Genomic DNA, 25,746 nt, shown 5'->3' with positions numbered 1-25,746 from the left:
TCCTCCTCTCTCTCTCTCTCTCTCTCACTCGCAGTCCTCCTCTCTCTCTCTCTCTCGCTCGCAGTCCTCCTCTCTCTCGCTCGCAGTCCTCCTCTCTCTCTCTCTCTCTCTCTCTCTCTCTCTCGCAGTCCTCCTCTCTCTCTCTCTCTCTCTCTCCGCTCGCAGTCCTCCTCTCTCTCTCTCTCTCTCTCTCTAGCAGTCCTCCTCTCTCTCTCTCTCTCTCTCCCTCTCTCTCTCTCTCTCTCTCCTCTCTCGCTCGCTCGCAGTCCTCCTCTCTCTCTCTCTCTCTCTCTCTCTCTCTCTCTCTCTCTCTCTCTCTCTCTCTCTCTCTCTCTCTCTCTCTCTCTCTCTCTCGCTCGCAGTCCTCCTCTCTCTCTCCCTCTCTCTCGCTCGCAGTCCTCCTCTCTCGCTCGCAGTCCTCCTCGCTCGCTCTCTCGCTCGCAGTCCTCCTCTCTCGCTCGCAGTCCTGCTCGCTCGCTCTCTCGCTCGCAGTCCTCCTCTCTCTCTCTCTCTCGCTCGCAGTCCTCCTCCTCTCTCTCTCTCGCTCGCAGTCCTCCTCCTCTCTCTCTCTCGCTCGCAGTCCTCCTCTCTCTCTCTCTCGCTCGCAGTCCTCCTCTCTCGCTCTCTCGCTCGCAGTCCTCCTCTCTCTCTCTCTCTCTCTCGCTCGCAGTCCTCCTCTCTCTCTCGCAGTCCTCCTCTCTCTCTCTCTCTCTCTCTCTCGCTCGCAGTCCTCCTCTCTCTCTCTCTCGCTCGCAGTCCTCCTCTCTCTCTCTCTCGCTCGCAGTCCTCCTCTCTCTCTCTCTCTCGCTCGCAGTCCTCCTCTCTCTCTCTCTCTCTCTCTCTCTCTCGCAGTCCTCCTTCTCTCTCTCTTGCTCGCTCGCAGTCCTCCTCTCTCTCTCTCTCTCTCTCTCTCTCTCTCTCTCTCGCTCGCAGTCCTCCTCTCTCTCTTGCTCGCTCGCAGTCCTCCTCTCTCTCTCTCTCTCTCTCTCTCTCTCTCTCTCTCTCTCTCTCTCTCGCTCGCAGTCCTCCTCTCTCTCTCTCTCTCTCTCTCTCTCTCTCTCTCTCTCTCTCTCTCTCGCTCGCAGTCCTCCTCTCTCTCTCTCTCTCTCGCTCGCAGTCCTCCTCTCTCTCTCGCTCGTTGTCTTGCTCACAGTCTCTTGCCCTCGGACAAATATCACTGGCTGGACCAGCTCCACATTGCCTCCCATGCCTCCGATCCATTGACCAGGACCAGTTCGAGCGGCAGTTTGAATGAGAAGAGCGGCCGGCAGGGAGAGCGAGAGCAGTCGGCGGAAGGGGAGAGAGCAAGGTAGGGGGTGGAGAGAGAGACTGGGGGGGAGGGGGAAGAGAGATCAGATCAGCAGTCTTGGGCCTCAGGTTCTGCTTTTCAGCACCACGTGGAGGGAATGATTTGGGACTGGGATGGGGCGGGGCTTGACAAACATATCTATCAAAAAAAGTGCAGTACAAATAGTTACACTGAATATATAACTCCAATGCAGAGGAAGAATCAACTAAGTATTTTATTGAATGGAGGACAAAAGTTCGAGTTAAAAGCAACGCTCTCCTTTTAAATGGGGTGTTTGCAAAAAAATCTATTGCAGAACCTAATCACAGACAAAAAATTTGTGAATTCAAGCTATTGACACTTTTTCTACAATGGGTCTTTTGAGATCTCTCTCTCTCAATGATTTCTTTCCTTTTGACTTAGTGATGTACAAAAAAAGACGAGTGCTGAATTATTTGATAGAAGTGTTAAGTGACTAAAATAGTGTTAAAATCCAGTAGTGAACAAAACTTAGCTTGCAGAAATGATCAGATCTTACTGAGATAATCGGGCAAGCCCCTACTTGATTTATGTCAAACTTGCTTGGCCAGGTATTGTGATCCAAGAGTTGGGTGTGGCTGTTACTTGTAGCAGTCGATCCTTTAAGGGAATTGCAATCATTAGTTTGAAACTAACTCTTCAGGTATTGAGAATAAAAGCTTTCAAAATGCACATCTTTCCTATTGTAAGTTCCACAAAAATTGCCATACTTTTCTCACTTTGATTTTTGCACAATTTCTAATGATTGTTGCAACAATCTGCACAACTCTCGTAGTCTATCTGACAAATTTGCTATATATTGGTTTTTGACATTTGTGACCAGTGAGGGTGAAATGACTGATTTGGCTGAGGATAACTAGGCTAATTATCTGTTGTATTTGCCTGCTAGTAGTTTTGAAGGTCCCACTGCAATCTAAATTTTGAGGATTTTTTTTCATCTAAATGGAGAGGACTAAATAATTTGTGTGGCTGATTAGGATACATTGGTCACAAATGACCTAGCTACATATACCACCGGTGGGGCAGTTTCTGTGGCAGTTGGTGAGAGGCGGGAGCAGCGTCGGAGCGGCCTATAAAGGCCCAGCGGGTGTTCTACAGGCAGCGGCAGTTGGTGAGAGGCGGGAGCAGCGTCGGAGCGGCCTATAAAGGCCCAGCGGGTGTTCCACAGGCAGCGGCAGTTGGTGAGAGGCGGGAGCAGCGTCGGAGCGGCCTATAAAGGCGTACTTGTGCAGCTACAGCGGGGAGAGAAGGCAAAAAAGAAGTAGAAAGGAATCAAAAGGTGACGTCACAGCCAAGGGGGTAAGTGATTGGCTGGTGATTGGTGAGTAGCTTTTATTTTTATTTTTTATATCAGTAAGTAAACTGTAACATTGTTGTTACCAATTTAAGTGTATCTAAGGGTTAAGGCATGGCAGGAGAGCTTGGTCACGTGTTATGCTCCTCCTGTACCATGTGGGAACTCGGGGACACTTCCGGTGTCCCTGACGACTACGTGTGTGAGAAGTATATCCGCCTCCATCTCCTGACGGACCGCGTTGCGGAATTGGAGCTGCGGGTGGATTCACTCTGGAGCATCCACGATGCTGAGAATGACATAAGTGGCACGTGTAGTGAGTTGGTCTTACCGCATGAGAAGGATCCACAGCCAGCTAGGGAATGGAAGACCAGCAGGAAGAGTAGTACAAAGAAGGTAGTGCAGGGGTCCCATCTGGTCATACCCCTGCAAAACAGATACACTGTTTTGAGTGCTGTTGAGGGAGATGACTCATCAGGGGAGAGCAGCAGCAGCCAAGTTCATGGCACCGCGGCTGGCTCTGTTGCACAGGAGGGCAGGAAAAAGAGTGGGAGAGCGATAGTGATAGGGGATTCAATCATAAGGGGAATAGATAGACGTTTCTGCGGCCGCAACCGAGACTCCAGGATGGTATGTTGCTTCCCTGGTGCAAGGGTCAAGGATGTCTCCGAGCGAGTGCAGGACATTCTAAAAAGGGAGGGAGAACAGCCAGTTGTCGTGGTGCACATTGGTACCAACAACATAGGTAAAAAAAGGGATAAGGTCCTACGAGACGAATTTAAGGAGCGAGGAGCTAAATTAAAAAGTAGGACCTCAAAAGTAGTAATCTCGGGATTGCTACCAGTGCTACGTGCTAGTCAGAGTAGGAATCGCAGGATAGCACAGATGAATACGTGGCTTGAGCAGTGGTGCAGCAGGGAGGGATTCAAATTCGTGGGGCATTGGAACAGATTCTGGGGGAGGTGGGATCAGTACAAACTGGACGGTCTGCACTTGGGCAGGACCGGAACCAATGTCCTAGGGGGGAGTGTTTGCTAGTGCTGTTGGGGAGGAGTTAAACTAATATGGCAGGGGGATGGAACCAATACAGGGAGACAGAGGTAAACAAAAAGGAGACAAAAACAAAAGACAGAAAGGAGATGAGCAAAAGTGGAGGGCAGAGAAACCAAAGGCAAGAAACAAAAAGGGCCACTGAATATAAAAGGGCTGCAGGAGGGGTCAAAACTAAAAATCATGGTTTAATAACTAGGATGAAAACACTCTACCCAAATGCACGCAGCATTCGAAATAAAGCAAATCAGTTGACGGCACAAATCATTACAAATGGGTATGATTTGGTGGCCATTACAGAAACATGGTTGCAGGGTGGCCAAGACTGGGAATTAAACATAGAAACATAGAAACATAGAAAATAGGTGCAGGAGCAGGCCATTCAGCCCTTCTAGCCTGCACCACCATTCAATGAGTTCATGGCTGAACATGAAACTTCAGTACCCACTTCCTGCTTTCACGCCATACCCCTTGATCCCCCGAGTAGTAAGGACTTCATCTAACTCCCTTTTGAATACATTTAGTGAATTGGCCTCAACTACTTCCCGTGGTAGAGAATTCCACAGGTTCACCACTCTGGGTGAAGAAGTTTCTCCTTATCTCGGTCCTAAATGGCTTACCCCTTATCCTCAGACTGTGACCCCTGGTTCTGGACTTCCCCAACATTGGGAACATTCTTCCTGCATCCAACCTGTCCAAACCCGTCAGAATTTTAAACGTTTCTATGAGGTCCCCTCTCACTCTTCTGAACTCCAGTGAATACAAGCCCAGTTGATCCAGTCTTTCTTGATAGGTCAGTCCCACCATCCCGGGAATCAGTCTGGTGAATCTTCGCTGCACTCCCTCAATAGCAAAAATGTCCTTTCTCAAGTTAGGAGACCAAAACTGTACACAATATTCCAGGTGTGGCCTCACCAAGGCCCTGTACAACTGTAGCAACACCTCCCTGCCCCTGTACTCAAATCCCCTCGCTATGAAGGCCAACATGCCATTTGCTTTCTTAACCGCCTGCTGTACCTGCATGCCAACCTTCAATGACTGATGTACCATGACACCCAGGTCTCGTTGCACCTTCCCTTTTCCTAATCTGTCACCATTCAGATAATAGTCTGTCTCTCTGTTTTTACCACCAAAATGGATAACCTCACATTTATCCACATTATACTTCATCTGCCACGCATTTGCCCACTCACCTAACCTATCCAAGTCACTCTGTAGCCTCATAGCATCCTCCTCGCAGCTCACACTGCCACCCAACTTAGTGTCATCCGCAAATTTGGAGATACTACATTTAATCCCCTCGTCTAAATCATTAATGTACAATGTAAACAGCTGGGGCCCCAGCACAGAACCCTGCGGTACCCCACTAGTCACTGCCTGCCATTCCGAAAAGTACCCATTTACTCCTACTCTTTGCTTCCTGTCTGACAACCAGTTCTCAATCCACGTCAGCACACTACCCCCAATCCCATGTGCTTTAACTTTGCACATTAATCTCCTGTGTGGGACCTTGTCGAAAGCCTTCTGAAAGTCCAAATATACCACATCAACTGGTACTCCTTTGTCCACTTTATTGGAAACATCCTCAAAAAATTCCAGAAGATTTGTCAAGCATGATCTCCCTTTCACAAATCCATGCTGACTTGGACCTATCATGTCACCATTTTCCAAATGCGCTGCTATGACATCCTTAATAATTGATTCCATCATTTTACCCACTACTGAGGTCAGGCTGACCGGTCTATAATTCCCTGTTTTCTCTCTCCCTCCTTTTTTAAAAAGTGGGGTTACATTGGCTACCCTCCACTCGATAGGAACTGATCCAGAGTCAATGGAATGTTGGAAAATGACTGTCAATGCATCCGCTATTTCCAAGGCCACCTCCTTAAGTACTCTGGGATGCAGTCCATCAGGCCCTGGGGATTTATCGGCCTTCAATCCCATCAATTTCCCCAACACAATTTCCCGACTAATAAAGATTTCCCTCAGTTCCTCCTCCTTAATAGACCCTCTGACCACTTTTATATCCGGAAGGTTGTTTGTGTCCTCCTTAGTGAATACTGAACCAAAGTACTTGTTCAATTGGTCTGCCATTTCTTTGTTCCCCGTTATGACTTCCCCTGATTCTGACTGCAGGGGACCTATGTTTGTCTTTACTAACCTTTTTCTCTTTACATACCTATAGAAACTTTTGCAATCCGCCTTAATGTTCCCTGCAAGCTTCTTCTCGTACTCCATTTTCCCTGCCCTAATCAAACCCTTTGTCCTCCTCTGCTGAGTTCTAAATTTCTCCCAGTCCCCAGGTTCGCTGCTATTTCTGGCCAATTTGTATGCTATTTCCTTGGCTTTAATACTATCCCTGATTTCCCTAGATAGCCACGGTTGAGCCACCTTCCCTTTTTTATTTTTACGCCAGACAGGAATGTACAATTGTTGTAATTCATCCATGCGGTCTCTAAATGTCTGCCATTGCCCATCCACAGTCAACCCCTTAAGTATCATTAGCCAATCTATCTTAGCCAATTCATGCCTCATACCTTCAAAGTTACCCTTCTTTAAGTTCTGGACCATGGTCTCTGAATTAACTGTTTCATTCTCCATCCTAATGCAGAATTCCACCATATTATGGTCACTCTTCCCCAAGGGGCCTCGCACAATGAGATTGCTAATTAATCCTCTCTCATTACACAACACCCAGTCTAAGATGGCCTCCCCCCTAGTTGGTTCCTCGACATATTGGTCTAGAAAACCATCCCTTATGCATTCCAGGAAATCCTCCTCCACCGTATTGCTTCCAGTTTGGCTAGCCCAATCTATGTGCATATTAAAGTCACCCATTATAACTGCTGCACCTTTATTGCATGCACTCCTAATTTCCTGTTTGATGCCCTCCCCAACATCACTACTACTGTTTGGAGGTCTGTACACAACTCCCACTAACGATTTTTGCCCTTTAGTGTTCTGCAGCTCTACCCATATAGATTCCACATCATCCAAGCTAATGTCTTTCCTAACTATTGCCTTAATCTCCTCCTTAACCAGCAATGCTACCCCACCTCCTTTTCCTTTTATTCTATCCTTCCTGAATGTTGAATACCCCTGGATGTTGAGTTCCCAGCCCTGATCATCCTGGAGCCACGTCTCCGTAATCCCAATCACATCATATTTGTTAACATCTATTTGCACAGTTAATTCATCCACCTTATTGCGGATACTCCTTGCATTAAGACACAAAGCCTTCAGGCTTGCTTTTTTAACACCCTTTGTCCTTTTAGAATTTTGCTGTACAGTGGCCCTTTTTGTTCTTTGCCTTGGGTTTCTCTGCCCTCCACTTTTCCTCATCTCCTTTCTGTCTTTTGCTTTTGCCTCATTTTTGTCTCCCTCTGTCTCCCTGTATAGGTTCCCATCCCCCTGCAATATTAGTTTAACTCCTCCCCAACAGCACTAGCAAACACTCCCCCCTAGGACATTGGTTCCGGACCTGCCCAGGTGCAGACCGTCCGGTTTGTACTGGTCCCACCTCCCCCAGAACCGGTTCCAATGCCCCAAGAATTTGAATCCCTCCCTGCTGCACCACTGCTCAAGCCATGTATTCATCTGCGCTATCCTGCGATTCCTACTCTGACTAGCACGTGGCACTGGTAGCAATCCCGAGATTACTACTTTTGAGGTCCGACTTTTTAATTTAGCTCCTAGCTCCTTAAATTCTTTTCGTAGGACCTCATCCCTTTTTTTACCTATGTCGTTGGTACCAATGTGCACCACGACAACTGGCTGTTCTCCCTCCCATTTCAGAATGTCCTGCACCCGCTCCGAGACATCCTTGACCCTTGCACCAGGGAGGCAACATACCATCCTGGAGTCTCGGTTGCGTCCGCAGAAACGCCTATCTATTCCCCTCACCATCGAATCCCCTATCACTATCGCGCTCCCACTCTTTTTCCTGCCCGCCTTTGCAGCAGAGGTATCTGACGATTCAGAAAGATAGGCAAGAAGGGAAAGGAGGTCGGGTAGCTCTGTTAATAAAAGATGATAGGGCAGTTGTGAGGGTTGATATTGGCTCCAATGAACAAAATGTTGAATCATTGTGGGTGGAGATTAGAGATAGTAAGGGGAAAAAGTCACTGGTCGGCGTAATTTATAGGCCCCCAAATAATAATTTCACGGTGGGGCGGGCAATAATCAAGGGAATAATGGAGGCATGTGAAAAAGGAATGGCAGTAGTCATGGGGGATTTTAACCTACATATCGATTGGTTAAATCAAATCGCACGGGGTAGCCTGGAGGAGGAATTCATAGAATGCATACGGGATTGTTTCTTAGAACAGTATGTAACAGAACCTACAAGGGAGCAAGCCATCTTAGATCTGGTCCTGTGTAATGAGACAGGAAAAATAAACGATCTCCTAGTAAAAGATCCCCTCAGAATGAGTGATCACAGTATGGTTGAATTTGTAATACAGATTGAGGATGAGGAAGTTGTGTCAGAAATGAGCGTACTATGCTTAAACAAAGGGGACTACAGTGGGATGAGGGCAGAGTTGGCTAAAGTAGACTGGAAACGAGGACTAAACGGTGGCACAATTGAGGAACAGTGGAGGACTTTTAAGGAGCTCTTTCATAGTGCGCAACAAAAATATATTCCAGTGAAAAAGAAGGGCGGCAAGAGAAGGGATAACCAGCCGTGGATAACCAAGGAAATAAAGGAAAGTATCAAATCAAAGACCAATGCGTATACGGTGGCCAAGGTTAGTGGGAAACTAGAGGATTGGGAAAATTTTAAGCAACAGCAAAGAATGACTAAAAAAGCAATAAAGAAAGGGAAGATAGATTACGAAGGTAAACCTGCGCAAAACATAAAAACAGATAGTAAAAGCTTTTACAGATATATAAAACGGAAAAGAGTGACTAAAGTAAATGTTGGTCCCTTAGAAGATGAAAAGGGGGATTTAATAATGGGAAATGTGGAAATGGCTGAGACCTTAAACAATTATTTTGCTTCGGTCTTCTCCGTGGAAGACACAAAAACAATGCCAAAATTTGCAGGCCACAGGAATGTGGGAAGGGAGGACCTTGAGACAATCACTATCACTAGGGGGGTAGTGTTGGACAGGCTAATGGGACTGAAGGTAGATAAGTCCCCTGGTCCTGATGAAATGCATCCCAGGGTATTAAAAGAGATGGCGGAAGTTATAGCAGCTGCATTCGTTATAATCTACCAAAATTCTCTGGACTCTGGGGAGGTACCAGTGGATTGGAAAGCAGCTAATGTAACGCCTCTGTTTAAAAAAAGGGGGCAGGCAAAAGGCAGGTAACTATAGGCCGGTTAGTTTAACATCTGTAGTGGAGAAAATGCTTGAAACTATCATTAAGGAAGAAATAGCGGGACATCTAGATAGGAATAGTGCAATCAAGCAGACGCAGCATGGATTCATGAAGGGGAAATCATGTTTAACTAACTTACTGGAATTCTTTGAGGATATAACGAGCATGGTGGATAGAGGTGTACCGATGGATGTGGTGTATTTAGATTTCCAAAAGGCATTCGATAAGGTGCCATACAAAAGGTTACTGCAGAAGATAAAGGTACGCGGAGTCAGAGGAAATGTATTAGCATGGATAGAGAATTGGCTGGCAAACAGAAAGCAGAGAGTTGGGATAAATGGGTCCTTTTCCGGTTGGAAATCGGTGGTTAGTGGTGTGCCACAGGGATCAGTGCTGGGACCACAACTGTTTACAATATACATAGATGACCTGGAAGAGGGGACAGAGTGTCGTGCAACAAAATTTGCAGATGACACAAAGATTAGTGGGAAAGCGGGTTGTGTAGAGAACTCAGAGGCTGCAAGGAGATTTGGATAGGTTAAGCGAATGGGCTAAGGTTTGGCAGATGGAATACAATGTCAGAAAGTGTGAGGTCATCCACCTTGGGGAAAAAAAACAGTAAAAGGGAATATTATTTGAATGGTGAGAAATTACAACATGCTGTGGTGCAGAGGGACCTGGGGGTCCTTGTGCATGAATCCCAAAAGGTTAGTTTGCAGGTGCAGCAGGTAATCAGGAAGGCGAATGGAATGTTGGCCTTCATTGCGAGAGGGATGGAGTACAAAAGCAGGGAGGTGTTGCTGCAACTGTATAAGGTATTGGTAAGGCCGCACCTGGAGTACTGCGTGCAGTTTTGGTCACCTTACTTAAGGAAGGATATACTAGCTTTGGAAGGGGTACAGAGACGATTCACTAGGCTGATTCCAGAAATGAGGGGGTTACCTTATAATGATAGATTCAGTAGACTGGGTCTTTACTCGTTGGAGTTCAGAAGGATGAGGGGTGATCTTAGAAACATTTTAAATCATGAAAGGGATAGACAAGATAGAGGCAGAGAGGTTGTTTCCACTGGTAGGGGAGACTAGAACTAGGGGGCACAGCCTCAAAATACGGAGGAGCCAATTTAAAACCGAGTTGAGAAGGAATTTCTTCTCCCAGAGGGTTGTGAATCTGTGGAATTCTCTGCCCAAGGAAGCAGTTGAGGCTAGCTCATTGAATGTTTTCAAGTCAAAGATAGATAGATTTTTAACCAAGAAGAGAATTAAAGGTTATGGGGAGAGGGCAGGTAAGTGGAGCTGAGTCCACGGCCAGATCAGCCATGATCTTATTGAATGGCGGAGCAGGCTCGAGGGGCTAGATGGCCGCCTCCTGTTCCTAATTCTTATGTTCTTATGTTCTTATATCTTCAATCCAATGGTGCCAGTATTGCAGTAGGTCAGTATGTGTAACAACAAATTCATCATCATCATTGGCAGTCCCTCGAATCGAGGATGACTTGCTTCCATGTCAAAAAGTTCACAGGTGTTTCAATGAAGGACCTAAGATTCCAGGTCCCGAACTAAATCTTTAAGGGTGGAAGATGCCTGTGTGTGGATTTTTTTTTAACGTGTGGTGGCCATTGCACACCAACAACCACACAGGCTTGACAGAGCTAGGTCTTGGTCCAGTGGCGAGGATTAACCAAGACGACTGGAGACCAGCTCTGCTACATGGACCTAGTACGGACACATATCGCAGTGTGGGCTGGTCCGTGCTGCCCCTGGGCCCTCGCCTCTTCTGGGCCCCGAACTCGTGCCTCTCCTGGGCCCCGATCACATCGCTTTGCAATCTCTCACCGCTCCTTCGCCCTAACCTCGCCGCTCCTGTAGTACCTGCCCACGCTCCAATCACCGACCTGGATCTTGGTGACGTCCCTCTTCGCTGCTGTTGCTCTTCTGCTCCAGCACGTGCAGCTCCTTGGAGTGGTCTGCCGCCATGTTGCTCCTTCCGCTCCTCGGCCTGCTCCGATGGTGCTCGCAAGCCGGGGGCCGCTCAGCCTGCATTAATGCATTACAGTCCGCAAAACATGCACCCTCGCTGCTTATCCCTGACTGTCTGAGGCAAATGGCGTTAACCATTCTCCATTACCAGAGGTGTTGTTTATAAAAGGTGCCACTTAAACTGTATTAAGCACGGGGCAGTTCAAGCAGCTGTTCGCACCTCATTAAAGTGCGATGATTTATCCATTAAATCCTTTCAGGCAGCCCCGCCACCTTTAGTCACATCCGCCCCCCCCCCCCCCCCCATGGCTTCTAGAACTCTTGCAAGAATAAGGCCACAATATAAATTATGCAAAAGAAGATGGGGATAAATGTGACACAAAAGCAAAATACTACGGATGCTGGAATCTGAAAGAAAAACAAAAAATGCTGATAATACTCAGCAGGTCAGGCAGCATCTGTGGAGAGAGAAACAGAGTTAACATTTCAGGTTGATGACGCTTCGTTGCGATAATGTGATTATGACTGCTGCATACTTTTTCACCTCATTCAGCTCTCCAACACGACAGCAGGTGAAACTATCCAGACTGCTATCTGTTCTCTCTCTCGCTCTCGTTCCTCTCCTCTTCTCCTCCCCCACCCCCATCCTGTTTGGATAATTATCGTGGTGTGAGTAATGGCACTGGGGCATTTAGACAGCGGGAAGTGGGCAGCTGGAGGATGAAGAGTTGCTAAGTGCTTTAAAAAAAAAATTCTTGGGTTTCATCGGCCATGGTGTCGAGACGGCAAAATGCATTGATCCCAACCTGCCCGATATACACAGGACTACTTGTTTTCATTTCTTGCTTCCAAGAAGAATATCAGTTTCTTGTTGTCCTGTAGGATAAACTAATAATTTTTCCTCACATGATTGCTTCACTTCAACCTGGAAATTTATGTTCCTACTTTTTTTTTTAATGCAGACTGTTTCTAATGAGAGTGATTGACATTCCCTACCTGAACCTGAGTGGGCCAGATTGTAAGTACAGTACTTGAACTGGAATGTATATGTGCCTATACTGACATGCCCATAAGAGCAATTTCCTACTTCATGTTAAATGCATGTAGTCAGGGTAACCCTTTTGAGGGTTGTAATAATTCTATATCAAAACAACTCAATGTCAAACCATTTCACATTTCAAAATAAGTGTATTCCAATTTATGTATTGTATTTCTACTTTTAACAGTCATAGATTTTAAATGTTTGCTATTGTAATGGAACATGTGCTCATTTTAAAAGCTGAAAAGATCTAGCTGCCAAAGAGTTACGATCATGCTTAAGAAATGGAGGAAGAGGCTGAATGCTGTGTTACATAATTGTTTGCCGACAAAGATGAAATGGAATCCCTGAGATCCACAGTAGCAAGTGCAACTGTGGCTTTAGCCTTCACACTGCCATCAAAACTTGTCCTAAGAATTTACTGTGAAATGTACCAGGCACTGAAGCAATTACAGATAATTCTGGTATGAAAAATCAAGTTCAGTATATGTGGTAGTCATGTATTGTTTTTCTCTCGTGTCGCATTTCTTTTGGATACTTTCTGGAAAGGAATGTTAGACAAGCTCTAGGGAAAAGAAAGAATCTATACAACAGCTCACTGGAAGTAGTGAAAAGATTTTTGTAATAATGAAGGCCATCAGTTGTTCTGGGATTATACCATGACTAGTCATTGGCAGACACTTTCTTACATATACATCTATTTTTACTGATTTGTGTGTTGAGAACACAAATTGTACTTGCTACTTTTCCCTCTGGCACGTTTTCAATCCTCGAAGTTCTATGATTAGGCACTACAGCATTTACTTTTCTTTTCCAGTGCAACCAAAGAGGGACCATGTTCTTCATGTTCGCTTTCCGAAGGAGTGGAAGACCAGTGACCTCTACCAACTTTTCAGTGCCTTTGGTAAGATCCACCTACTTGTCTTGCAACCTAATTTAAGCAGTGACTAGTTTCATCCGGTACAACTTAGCAATCTGGTTAGCACCATCTCCATTTAAAAATGATGGGTTTAATCCTCCAGCTGCATCTTTTTCATACACCTTTTTTTATTGATGCTAAGCATACTCCAAAATAGGTACACTGAAATTTATGGTTTGCTAAAATGGGAAATTTTATGGAATTAAAGAAATGGAAGTTTTTAAAAAACCCCTCTGCAGATCACAGTCCAGTCTAGCATTAATGATGTCTCTGCCAATTAGCAATCTGAGCTAACATTTTTAATGACATCATTCGATGCAGTTTCCCTTGGCGGAACCATGTGGCTACACCTGTGGGGAAAAAATGGCTTCAGTGTCACCTACTCTTCTATCGTCCACTTGACTATTTGAGTGACAATTTGAAAATTGCTGCTGAACCTTTTTTAAAGCATAAATAATATCCATACTCTGATTTATTGATATGTAACAAGTTATTAAGAATATGTACATTTCAAATTTGATGGCCACGGTACTTATAATTAATTGTTTCCCATTGTTGTTACACATGGAATAAAGGTGACCAGCAGAATTTGAACATGGGGAAAACTATGAATGAAAATTATATCTGCCAAACCTTCCCAAGGAACTGTAATAACATGTGATTTTTACAAAAGTCCTCTAAACCCCTGGTTGTGTTGCTGGCTTTTTTTCTTCTCCTCCCTAAAGCCACTAGGAAACATCGCAGCTGAGGACAATCCTGTCTTTGACTCAATAATGTACACTTTAAACTAGAGTTGCCATATAGCGTTCGGGTGTAGGAACATTGCCTTCCCTCTCCCTCCCCTGGCAAAAGTAGTGAGTGCGCATACGTTTGCACCACTTCTCTTCCTCTCTCCTTCCTTCCTTCCTTCCTTCCTTCCTTCCTTCCTTCCTTCCTTCCTTCCTTTTTTCCTTTTTTCCTTTTCCTTCCTCCCGGGCGCCAGGACAGAACCTTGTGGGAGTCTGTTGTTCATTGTCCTATATCTGCTCTTCTGGGTGCCAGTGTACACACTGTCTGCTGAGCATAGAGTGGAGAAGATGGATTGTTGTTCTGAAGGGTAAAATGGTGGAGAGCTTGAAAAGTAGTCCATACTTCCATACTGTCATACACCACTGACTGGTCCACGGGTGCTACGGCGGTCTTGAGCTAGCGCTGGAAGCCTGCTTCAATGTGCGTTGCTAAAGATACCACTTGGTCGCAGTAGTTACGGCCACTCTGAAAGCCCGCTTGCTCCTTGGGAATGGTTGGCTCGATGATGGGGCCAATCTGTGGAGTAGTAGCTTCTCCAGCACTTTATAACCAGTGCCAAGTAAGGAGATTGGACGGTAACTGGAGTCTTCACAAGCCGCCTTACCCTGCTTCAGGAGAGCAATTATTTTAGTCTCTCTCCAAATAGATGGCATTTTACTGGACACCAGTACCTTGGAGTAGAAGGAGGGTCAGCCATCTCTTCGCTTTGGGTCCCAGTGCTTTTTAAAAATTCTGGGTAAATACCATCTGGACCAGCAGCTTTTCCAAATTTGGTTGTCGACAGGGCTGCATTTAGTTCGTCCAAGGTGAGTGGATCAGACATGGTTGACGATCTTGGTGCCGCCATCAAGTTTATCAAAAGCTTCCGCTTCACCTGGCATTAAATTTCTTTGTCCACCGGAGCCTTTGATGTTTGTATCAAGTGGGATGCAATGGCGTCCACTCTGATGGTCGTCCTGTGTTTGTAGGCGGGATTTGCCATGCCAAGTTGACAGAGCAGGGCCCATGCTTTCCTGCAGGAGTGAGTGAAGTTAGTCTTCTCCACAAGGCTATGCCATCTTTCACATCTGAGTTCAAGAGCTCCGGCCACAGCTCTTACACCTGGCTATAGAATTGCCAGGTTATCTTGGTCAAGGAAGATGTGTAACACAAGGAGACTTTGGAAGAAATGATAAAATGTTAGACATTAGTAGTAGTATTAGTGTGCTTTGTTTTTTGATATTCAAGTGTGTTCCTATTTTAATTGTTTTTGCAGTTGTTTCTTTTACTGACAATCACATGGGCTCTCATCCTGAAATTCTTGGCTCAGTTGTGTGCTTTCTCGCGAGCAATGATTCACTGATCGTGATTTGTAATTTCTTGGTTCCAGTTTATTCTAGTTTTTAATTGTCATGCAGTTTCTTGCTTGTGGACTTCAAGCCAGTGAATGTGGCTTACGGGCATGGATAGTGAGAAATTAGTGATGTACTGTTTGAAAGAGATAGCATGGCATAAAGGACGTGTGACAATGGCAGAGAGAAGTTGTGGTGCAGAGTACTTTCAAATAAATTGTGTAATAAATGGCTTGTAAATTAATTATCAATGGGATAAACGCACACAGTAAGGAAACCAGAACTAGGAGCATATTGTTCTGTTGCTTTTGGTTTTAATACCAATTGAGCTTGGACAAAATGTATGCTTCGTATTTTCAAGAGTACTCTAGAAATTCTAATCTTGTCATTCAAGCCTCTTCAATGCCTCTCGAGCATTCACATTTATTGTGCAGGGACTTTATCCAAACTGATCCTTCTGCAGTGAGAGTGGGCCAGCTATCTCTCCACTAATAGGAATGTATGTCAGCAGATCAAAGCCCTCATTGCATTTACATCACAGTGCACATATGCCATTTTGCAGATTTGTTACAGCTTGAATTCCATTTGGGGGAGGAGTGGTAGGGATGAGCAGCATGAAGGCTTATAGAATGTAAATACAGTTGGTGTGGTTAGCTCCGGAAAGTAGTTTACACATGGCGGGTTGAAAATACCAGACCGAATATTATTTCCATATTATTATAGACACATTAGTAATGCCTTTGCTATGAATTCAAGTGACAAGGGCTTTTCATACTAATTTTTCATACTCATGCAAAGTTAGTGTTGTTAACTGAGTGAGGGGTGCCTACAGATATTAATCAATAGTAAATTTGGTCACTGAATGAAGAAATTACCTTTTTTGTACCTTCCTTGTCCAGGGATTGTAGTTAACATGGGTCACGACATTAATTGGATCTGTTGCAAACTTGAGAATGTATCAAAGTTGTTCTTGAGCACAATTTTAAAATGATACTCTGGAGCCTCAAAATGCAAACTTAATTACTGAAGAACCTTTCTATTGAAGATTAAAATGATTCTGTTTAATAGATATTTTACTTTTGTCTCAAAAACATTGGGTGCTCTATTACAATAGCTTGCTAATCATTCAAATGTCATGATTAGATTGTCTGCCTAGTAGTGAAATGCAGAAAGATTTCTTTTTGATATAAGACGGCAGTTAGATTAAGAAGTTAAAGTTCTAATAATGTCATAAATTATAGCTTGGGTCCCAGTGCTGCCCGAGTGAGATCAGCCAACTTCGTGCAAGTGAAGGAATGAGCATGGGACCTTCCTGAACAGTGTTGTTCATTACTGCACCAAATAGTACTTCTACCCACAGAAATATTAAGCCAAGCACAAATGAACAGCGGTTTTGCTTTTAGAAGTTTTCTGTCTTGCATCAGACTATAAGTATTTAATGTGCTTCGAACTAGATATCGGTAGCTGCATGGTATGCATCTTAAAGTGAAGTTGAGAGTGTCTGTTTAGTAATGGGGTTGTATGGGCAATTAATTTTAATTTAATAAAATCTTAAAATCGTGCCTTTCATAGCAAAGGTTCTTTTTATCTTGTAGAAAACTGAAATATATATTTATCCCTGCCTTAAATATTTGTGTTACAAATTCTATGGAGTTCACACTTAACTGCAGATTGGTCCTTTATTTTAGGTAACATCCAGGTGTCTTGGATAGATGATACTTCAGCATTTGTAGCATTGAGCCAACGGGAACAAGTACAAATCGGTAAGTGAACTTACAGGTTTTTGCAATGGCAACTGTTAATGTATAAAGGCTATGTAGTACTCGTGTGGTGTTTTTTGCCAATTTTCTCCTCTCCCTCCCTTGAAGGTGTGAATTTCTTGCCGGCATACAGTTCCAAGGTACTGATTGCTGTCCAGTACTTTGCCCAATTGGTTATTCACGCCTTTGTCTGGACTGAGTTTGGTAGGCTATTTGATTTGCTGGGGAATCACAGGCTGGTCTGATCCTATCTTTGCCTGACTTCAACAAAAGCTCACTGCCCGTAGGAAGCGATTCGGAACAGGAACTCTGGCCAGTTTTCTGTTCGCTAAGCCAGGGTTGGTTAAATTCCATTGTAGCAGCCTCTCCCCGTTATACCACATTGGCCATGATCAACTAACCCAGCAGAAACTAGGAATTGAACTTGGGACCCTACTGCTCTTTATGGCTCAGCTACTTGCTGGGTGAAGACTATGTTGGTCAATCATCTGTATAGTTTAACTTGGGGTGATAAAATAGAAGTAAAACCTCTGGAAGTGGAATGTTTTGCTGTTTAAGAATTTGGAAGAGTGCCCTTATAGCCCATGTGAGAGTCACACTGTAATTTGGATTCATAAGCTGCTTGCACTTGTGACAGTCATTCAGTGATCCCAACTCAGAATAAACACGGATAGTACAAACAAGGGAAATGTTTTCAATCTCCCTCGGCAAGCTCTATGAATTAGCTAATGTTTTCAAATTATTTTGTGTCGCTTGTCATATCAATGACAAGCAATTTCATCATATGAGAAGGAAGCAGCCAAACCCAGCTGCATTACCCGGAGCTACTGCAAAATAACACAGCAGAAGCTAAACCAGGAACTTGAAGTTGGGGTGTTATTTCTGTCCAACTGTTCATGACGTTTAAACCTGATCTGCATGTGGATTCCAATGTGAAATGGGAAGAAAAACAAAATTGAGGATGTGGAAGCTACTGCTGTATTCGGGGTCTAAAGAGCTAACTGAAATTGAAGCTTTTGGCCATCAAGCATTAACTTTTTGCTATATACTTTTAGTGAAGAGTTGTGATGGATTTTTGTTAAACTTCCACAAGTAGCAATAAAAAGATGTGCAGAAATATCTCATATCTATATCTACTGAAAGCTTTGTTTCCTTCCATGCATTTCCTTTAATCAGTTGACGCGATTGCCTTTTAATGGTGCAAACTAAAAGCATACATGTGCAACTCTCCTGGTTTGCATGTAAGCGGACTCTTGATTTAGAAAGTGAAGTGTCTTGTTCTTTGGGGAACAAACCTGCTTCTCAAAGCACTCTGATCCACTAGCACTGCAGGTGTTGAAGGACTTAATGTCATCATTTGCACTTGAACACTGCAGTTCTACACCCTCTCGATCTTTTCCACTCCAACACTGAGGTTGTGCAGAACAAATTGCCGGATCTGAGACACATACACCTGCAAAGGTAGACCCTCCAACTCATGACAATCCATACCGTCTTCAGGTGGGATTTCCCAGAGAGATTCTTTGAGACTAAACAATGTGTGCAGGACTGGAGACAGTCAAGGTGTCGCCCTCCAGGATCTATTAATCTCCTGCGGTGGAATGTTCGTCCGATTTCCTCTGTCTCCCCTTATTATCAGAATTTTCTAAACGTTTGATCAGAAAAGAACTGTCGTCCTATTGATTACATGCTGAGAAGAACTTTTTTTTCCCTAGTCTTGACAGCAGAGTCTTAACTTGCCCTCTTAAATCCTTATAGGTAAGATTTTTATTGTTACAGATGAAAGGTCAGATTTGGTCACAAGGTTTTCTTTAGCTGCAAATCTTAAGGCTTACATTATTTGGGAAAAAGTTTGTCTTTTTCAGGCCAGGACAATTTCTTTGACCTTTTTGAGTATGATCTATCCAAGTTATTTTTGTTCTCTATTGCAGAAAAACACATTCGTTTTAGTGAGCGGAAGTCTAATGGTTTTTATCTGTTGAATTCCATCTGAATTTTGTTCATTTGCCTGATCGATTTGAATGCATGATTTTGTGATCTTGGCTTCCTCGTTTTGAAAATTCTCACCATTTGCTCTGCTTGATACACTTTGCTGTTTTTGAGACTGGGATAGAGGAGCACTAAAACTGTATCCAAAGATTTTCTTAAATTGTTTCCATTCCAGGTGGTTTTGTAAATCAAATTACAATATCCTACGTAACTTATTGATTGTATGGTAGATTGCTATACCCAGTCTAACTGTTGTGCATACATCGAAATGAATGGATTCTTAAATAATAGTCTTGATTTACATGAGGTGGACAGTGAGGTTAGGAACATTTTGCATGTCTGCATCAAATGAAAGTTTTTATGGTTCTTTTAAAGTAAAATATTGTTATTTAAATCTGATCATTATCTGAAATTTAAAGCAATGCACCAATCTACTCTTACATGCACAACGTGAATGTTGAAACCAAGGGAACGGACAATATGAACTTTCACACACAGTAATTTGCTGATTTGACTTTCTGTGGCAACTCTGTTAGTTAGGGTCTCCTGTGCCTCATGACACTCGAGACTGCCCATTTCTGCTGCTGCTGTCTGTCGAGAGCAAAATATTTGCCTCCGATTGGAGTATCATGCCTTGCATCTAGCAGATCTTGGTTTTGCCTAACTGACTATTATATTTGCAAGTCTGTAAGAGACTTATTTCTTGAGTTGTTTCCATAATGAAAGGCATTGACAGGTCATTAGACTGACTCACAATCGCCCCATCCCAGGAAGACCAGGGAACTGCCTTTTAGTATGGCTCCTACCTTTTAAACCATCTGGCTTGAGTGGAAGAAGCTGTGCTCCCACCAGCATACCTCTCGGGCTCATAGGAGCACGCAAGCCATCCCGCCATGTCAAGGTGTAATCCTTAGGGAAGGCAACTCTCTTCAACCTGATCAGAATCCAGTTGATTTAATCTTCATAAGTTTAATGTTTTAATATGCTGATTTTTTAATGGTGTTGTTTACCTGGATATAAATTCATTTAGTATTACCATTCATAAAATAATATTGCGATAGAAGCAAATGTTTTTTGAAGCAAAAGTGTTTATTTTTTTTATTATCTTAATTTGCAGCAGTTAATAGCAGGTACTTACTTTTTGTGCAGAGGTTGTTTTATGTCGACTACCAAATGATGGAATATTTTGCAATTGTGCACAATGTAACTTGAATAAAAAAGTATATTGTAATCTTTGCACGTGGTTTCAGAAAGAAATAAAATGAAAGACTTGCATTTATACAGCTCCTTTAACATCCACCAGATGTGCCAAAGTGCTTTACAGCCAATGAAGTACTTTTGCAGTGTTATCACTGTTGTAATGTACGAAACACAGCAGCCAATTTGCGCGCAGTAAACTCTCTCAAACAGCAATGTAATAATGAGCAGATAATCTGTTTGTGATGCTAATTGAGGGATAAATATTGGCCAGGACACTGGGGATAACTTCCCTACTCTTCGTTGAAATAGTGTCATGGGATCTGAGAGAGTAGACGGGGCCTGAATTTAACATCTCAACCAAAAGATGGCACCTCCGACACTGCAGCACTCCCTCAGTACTGCACTGGAGTGTCAGCCTAGATTTTTGTGCTCAAGTCTCAAGTGGGACTTGAACCCACAACCTTCTAACTCAGAGGCAAGAGTGCTACCCACACAGCCACAGCTCACTTTCAATATCTCTGCTTTCAATGCCACACTTAAGTTAAACGGGGTCTGGTAGTTCCTACGTGTATATGGTTTCACAACAGTTTTGCGTTCGAACAAATGTGATTTTTTTAAGGTGCTTGTTCCAAGTTTTTATGGTAATGTCTAAAAGTGAGCAATTCAAAAACCTTATTTACAAATGGAAGACCAGTGAGCAAAAAGGCTCCTCATAGTCGACACAACTTCTGATTATCGGTCTGCACAGAGCGCCATTAAACGGAGTGCACTTAAACGGACTGTTTTATTTGGGAATTTCTAAAGAGTGGGAATTTCTGCTAAGTATTGGGTGAGTAGAAGCTGTAAATACTGAAGTTTAGTTTAACATTTTGATTTAAACCTAGAACTTTAAAAATTGTAGTTAAGCTGCCTGCCAGTGGCAATTAACTGTCAGTCAGCTGTAAGTGTTTGTCTTGAATGGATGCTAATCACCGGGAACATTATAATTTTACAATCTACATTAATGGCTTGGATGAAGGGACCGAGTGTAATGTAGCCAAGTTTGCTGATGATACAAAGATGGGTGGGAAAGCAATTTGTGAGGAGGACACACAAAATCTGCAAAGGGATATAGACAGGCTAAGTGAATGGGCAAAAATTTGGCAGATGAAGTATAATGTGAGAAAATGTGAGGTTATGCACTTCAGCAAAAAAAATAGAAAAGCAAATTATAATTTAAATGGAGAAAAATTGCAAAATGCTGCAGCACAGAGGGATTTGGGGGTCCTTGTGCATGAAACACCAAAAGTTAGTATGCAGGTACAGCAAGTAATCAGGAAGGCAAATGGAATGTTGGCCTTTATTGCAAGGGGAATAGAGTATAAAAACAGAGAAACCCTGTTACAACTGTATAGGATATTGGTGAGGCCACACCTAGAGAACTGCGTAAAGTTTTGGTCTCTATTTAAGGATATACTTGCATTGGAGGCTGTTGGAGATGAGGGGGTTGACTTATGAAGATAGGTTGGCCCGATACTCATTAGAGTTCAGAAGAATAAGAGGTGATCTTATCGAAGCATATAAGATAATGAGGGGGCTCGACAAGGTGGATGCAGCGAGGATATTTCCACTCATAGGGGAAACTAAAACTAGGGCACACAGTCTCAGAATGAGAAGAGGAGGAATTTCTTCTCTGAGGGTTGTAAATCTGTGGAATTCTCTGCCCCAGAGAGCTGAATAACAGAGGGTCATTGAATATATTTAAGGCGGAGATAGACAGATTTTTGAGCAATAAAGGGTTATGGGGAGTGGGCAGGGAGGTGGAGCTGAGTCCATGATCAGATCAGCCATGATCTTATTAAATGGCGGAGCAGGCTCAAGGGGTCAGGTGGCCTACTCCTGCTCCTATTTTGTTTGTTATGTTCTTATGAACAGGGAAGCTGAGTCATCACTTGTAACTTGAGTGAGGCTCCTATAGTATAAAAGTAAACGGGTCTATGGAGCACAGAGCGGTCTGCAATTAAACAGTGTTTTATTTGGAAAGAGGGGAAAGGAGTTGCTGCTTTTTGCCTACATAACTTGTTTGTGTTACAGGTAGATATTTAATTTTATTACCCATAACATAACCAAGATTCATTAAGTAGTCAAGAAACTAAACTGTAATCTAAGTTACTTAAATACAAAATTAATTAAATAGAACAGTCACATGGGAGGGGGATGGATGGGAGTGGGGGAGGGGGGATGGGAGAGGGGAGGGGTGGGAGTGAGGGGGGGGAGTGGAGGGGAGCGGGGGGATGTATTAGTGGTAGGGAACATACAGTTCGAGGGATAGATACTGTTCGCAGCAGCCACGACTGGGAGTTCCGAAAGTTGTGTTGCCTGTCCAGTGCCAGGGTTAAAATCATCGCCTTGTGGCTGGAGAAGAACTTGGAGTGGGAAGGGGAGGATCCAGTTGTCATGATCCATGTAGGAACCAACGCTATGGGTACAACTAGGAATGAGGTCCTGCGGAGATAGTTTGAGGAGTTGGCATCCAAATTAAAAAGCAGAACTTCAAAGCTGGTAATCTCTTGATTGTTACCTGAGCCATGTGCCATTTCATAGGGATAAGCAGATTAGAAGGTTAAATTCATGGCTCAGAATGGTGTGGGAGGCAGTGGCTTTGCTTCCTGGGGCACTGGCACCAGTATTGGGGAAAGAGGGTGCTGTTTCGTTGGGCGGGCTTCACTTAAACAGGGCTGGAACCAGTGTCCTGGCGAATCGAATAACAAGGGCAGTAGATAGGGCTTTAAACTAATGAAGGATGGCGGCGCGCGGGGTGGTTGGGGGGGGTGCGGTGGCCGGGAGGATTCAGGAAAGATTAAATTTAAAAGCAGCAAGAGAAATGTCAAGGCTCCAGAGCAGAGTTTTGGCTAAAAATAAGCAGAGTGGGTCAGGCAGGGACAGAGAGATTAACAATGGTAATAGGGCATCAGTGACTACGGTGACATCAGGGAAAAATAGAAAAAAGTCAACACTAAAATCACTATATCTGAATGCACAAAGCATTCGCAATAGATGAATTAATAGCGCAGATAGAAATTAATAGGTTTGATCTAATAGCCATTATGGAGACGTGGTTGCAACGTGACCAAGGTTGGAAACTAAATATTCCTAGATATTTAACTTTTAGAAGAGATAGGCAAAATGGAAAAGGAGGAGGGGTAGCCCTGATAAGGATGGGATAAAGACAGTAGGGAGAAAGGATCTTGGCTCCGAAAATAGAATCAGTTTGGGTGGAGCTAAGAAATAGCAAGGGACAAAAAACATTGGTGAGTTGTTTATAGGCCCTCAAACAGTAGTTGTAATGTAGAGAAGAGTATAAATCAGGAAATTAGAGGTGCATGTAACAAGGATCATACTGTAATCATGGGGGACTTTAATCTACATATAGACTGAGCAAACCAAATTTGCAGTAATAGCGTTGAGGACTAATTCATGGAATGGATACAGGATAGTTTTCTAGATCAGTATGTTGAGGAACCAACTAGAGAACAGGCTATTTTAAATCTAGTATTGTGCAATGAGAACGGGTTAATTAATAACCTTGTAGTAAAGGGGCCCTTGGGTAAGAGTGACCATCATATGATAGAATTTTATATTGAGTTTGAAAGTGATTTAGTTAAATCCGAAACACAGGTCTTAAATCTAAACAAAGCAAACTACGTAGATATGAGGGACAAGTTGGCGAAGGTAGATTGGGAAACTACATTAAACGGTTTGACTAGACAAGCAATGGCTAGCATTAAAAAAAAATGAATACATAATTTGCAACAAATATACATTCACTTTAAGGCACAAAAACCCCACAGGGAAAGTGGTCCAACTGTGGCTAACAAGAGAAGTTAAAGATAGTATTCAATCAAAAGAAGAGGCTTATAATGATGCCAAAAAGAGCAGTAAGCCTGAGAATTGTGAGGATTTTAGAATTCAGCAAAAGAGAACCAAGAAATTGATTAAAGAAAGGGAAAATAGAATGAGAGTGAACTAGCGAGAGACATTAAAACAGACTGTAAAAGCTTCAATAGGTATGTAAAAAGAAAAAGATTAGCGAAAGTAAATGTGGATCCCCTGCAGGTTGAGACAGGAGAAATTCTAATGGTGAATAAGGAAATAACAGAGAAATTAAACAAATACTGTGTGTCCGTGTAAAAAAAAAACCTCCCAGAAATAGTGGCGAACCAAGGGTCTAGCGAGCTTGAGGAATTGAGAGAAATTAGTACAGGTGCAACGTCCCGAATCCAGAACTCCAAAAATCAGAATTGTCCGAAAACTGGTCATTTTGCACATAGCTGATGGAGTCATCTAGAATCTGGAATTATTGTCCGAAAACCGGACATTTTTGAGGTGGCCATAAGTGGCGTGGTCCAGTTTGGTAGGAGGAATAAGGAGGCTACTTACCAGTAAAAAGCTCAGCGCCGGGGGGCCGCGGGTGGCGCGGAGCAGAGGAATGGTGTGAATCGGCGAGCAGCGAGGTCCGAAATCTGGCAAAACCCGAAATCCGCATGGATTCGGTCGAGGATTCTGGATTTCAGACAAGAAAATCAATAGTCTGAAATCTGGAATCCTCGGCCGAATCCGTGCCGGATTTCGGGTTTTGCCGGATTTCGGACCTCGCCGCTCAAAACCCGGCACGGATTTGGTCAAGGATTCTTGATTTCAGACTACTAATTTTCTTGTCTGAAATCCGGAAAACCCCAAAAACCGGCACGGACTCAGTCCTGAGGATTCCGGATTTTGGATGTTGTATCTGTATTAGGAACAAAAAATTGTATTGAAGAAATTAATGGGACTGAAAATCGATAAATCTCCAGGTCCTGATGGCCTATATCCTAGGGTTTTGAAAGAGGTGGCTATTGAGATAGTGGATGCATTTTTTGTCATCTTTCAAAATTCCGTAGAGTCGAGAATGGATCCCGCGGATTGGAAGGCAGCAAATGAAACCCACTATTTAAGAAAGAAAGAAGGGAGAGAAAAAATGGGGAATTACAGACATCAGTTAGCCTGACATCATTAATGGGAACAATGCTAGAATCTATTATTAAGGACGTGGTAACAGGACACTTGGAAAATAATAAGATTGGGCAGAGTCAACACAGTTAAATGAAAGGGAAATCATGTTTGACAAACCTGGTAGAGTTTTTTGAGTTATAACTAGCAGAATAGATAATAGGAAACCAGTGGATGTGGTGTATTTGGATTTTCAGAAGGCATTTGATAAGGTGCCACACATGAGGTTATTAGGTTTCATGAGATTGGCGATATACTAGCAGGGATTGAGGATTGGTTAACAGACACAAAAGAGAGAGTAGGAATAAACGGGTCATTTTCGGATGGCAGTCTGTAACTAGTGGGGTGTCGCAAGGATCAGTGCTCGGGCCTCGGCTATTCACAATCTATAACAATGATTTGGATGAGGGGACCAAATGTAATATATTCTAGTTTGCTGTAAGTTGTGAGGAGAATGCAAAGAGGCTTCAAGGGGATATAGACAGGCATAGATTGGGCATGAACATGGCAAATGGAATATAATGTGAAGAACTGTGAAGTTTTCCACTTTGGTAGGAAAAATAGAAAAACAAAATATTTTTTAAATGGTGAGAGATTGGGAAATGTTGGTGTTCAGAGGGATCTGGGTGTCCTTGTACACACATCACTGAAAGTTCACATGCAGGTACAGCAAGCAATTAAGAAAGCAATTGGTATGTTAGTCTTTATTACAAGAG

The 25,746-nt window shown here is 43.4% G+C and overlaps 2 protein-coding genes across 5 annotated transcripts in view; one reads left to right on the top strand and one right to left on the bottom strand.

Moving 5' to 3' along the window:
* Positions 1 to 25,746, bottom strand: part of cops3 (COP9 signalosome subunit 3) — a 283,931-nt gene that overhangs the window by 203,814 nt on the left and 54,371 nt on the right. The window lies entirely within an intron of this gene.
* Positions 1 to 25,746, top strand: part of parn (poly(A)-specific ribonuclease (deadenylation nuclease)) — a 160,146-nt gene that overhangs the window by 83,670 nt on the left and 50,730 nt on the right. For all 4 annotated transcript variants that reach the window (XM_070901094.1, XM_070901095.1, XM_070901092.1 and 1 more), the window contains 3 exons: positions 11,938 to 11,993; positions 12,832 to 12,918; positions 16,742 to 16,816. In XM_070901094.1, the coding sequence (XP_070757195.1) occupies positions 11,938 to 11,993; positions 12,832 to 12,918; positions 16,742 to 16,816 (218 nt within the window). The remainder of the gene's footprint in view (positions 1 to 11,937; positions 11,994 to 12,831; positions 12,919 to 16,741; positions 16,817 to 25,746) is intronic.

Source organism: Pristiophorus japonicus, chromosome 15 (assembly GCF_044704955.1).
Source record: "Pristiophorus japonicus isolate sPriJap1 chromosome 15, sPriJap1.hap1, whole genome shotgun sequence".
Classification (NCBI taxonomy): domain Eukaryota; kingdom Metazoa; phylum Chordata; class Chondrichthyes; family Pristiophoridae; genus Pristiophorus; species Pristiophorus japonicus.
The sequence above is the reverse complement of the archived record's forward strand: the minus strand, read 5'-3'. Positions and strand labels throughout refer to the sequence as shown.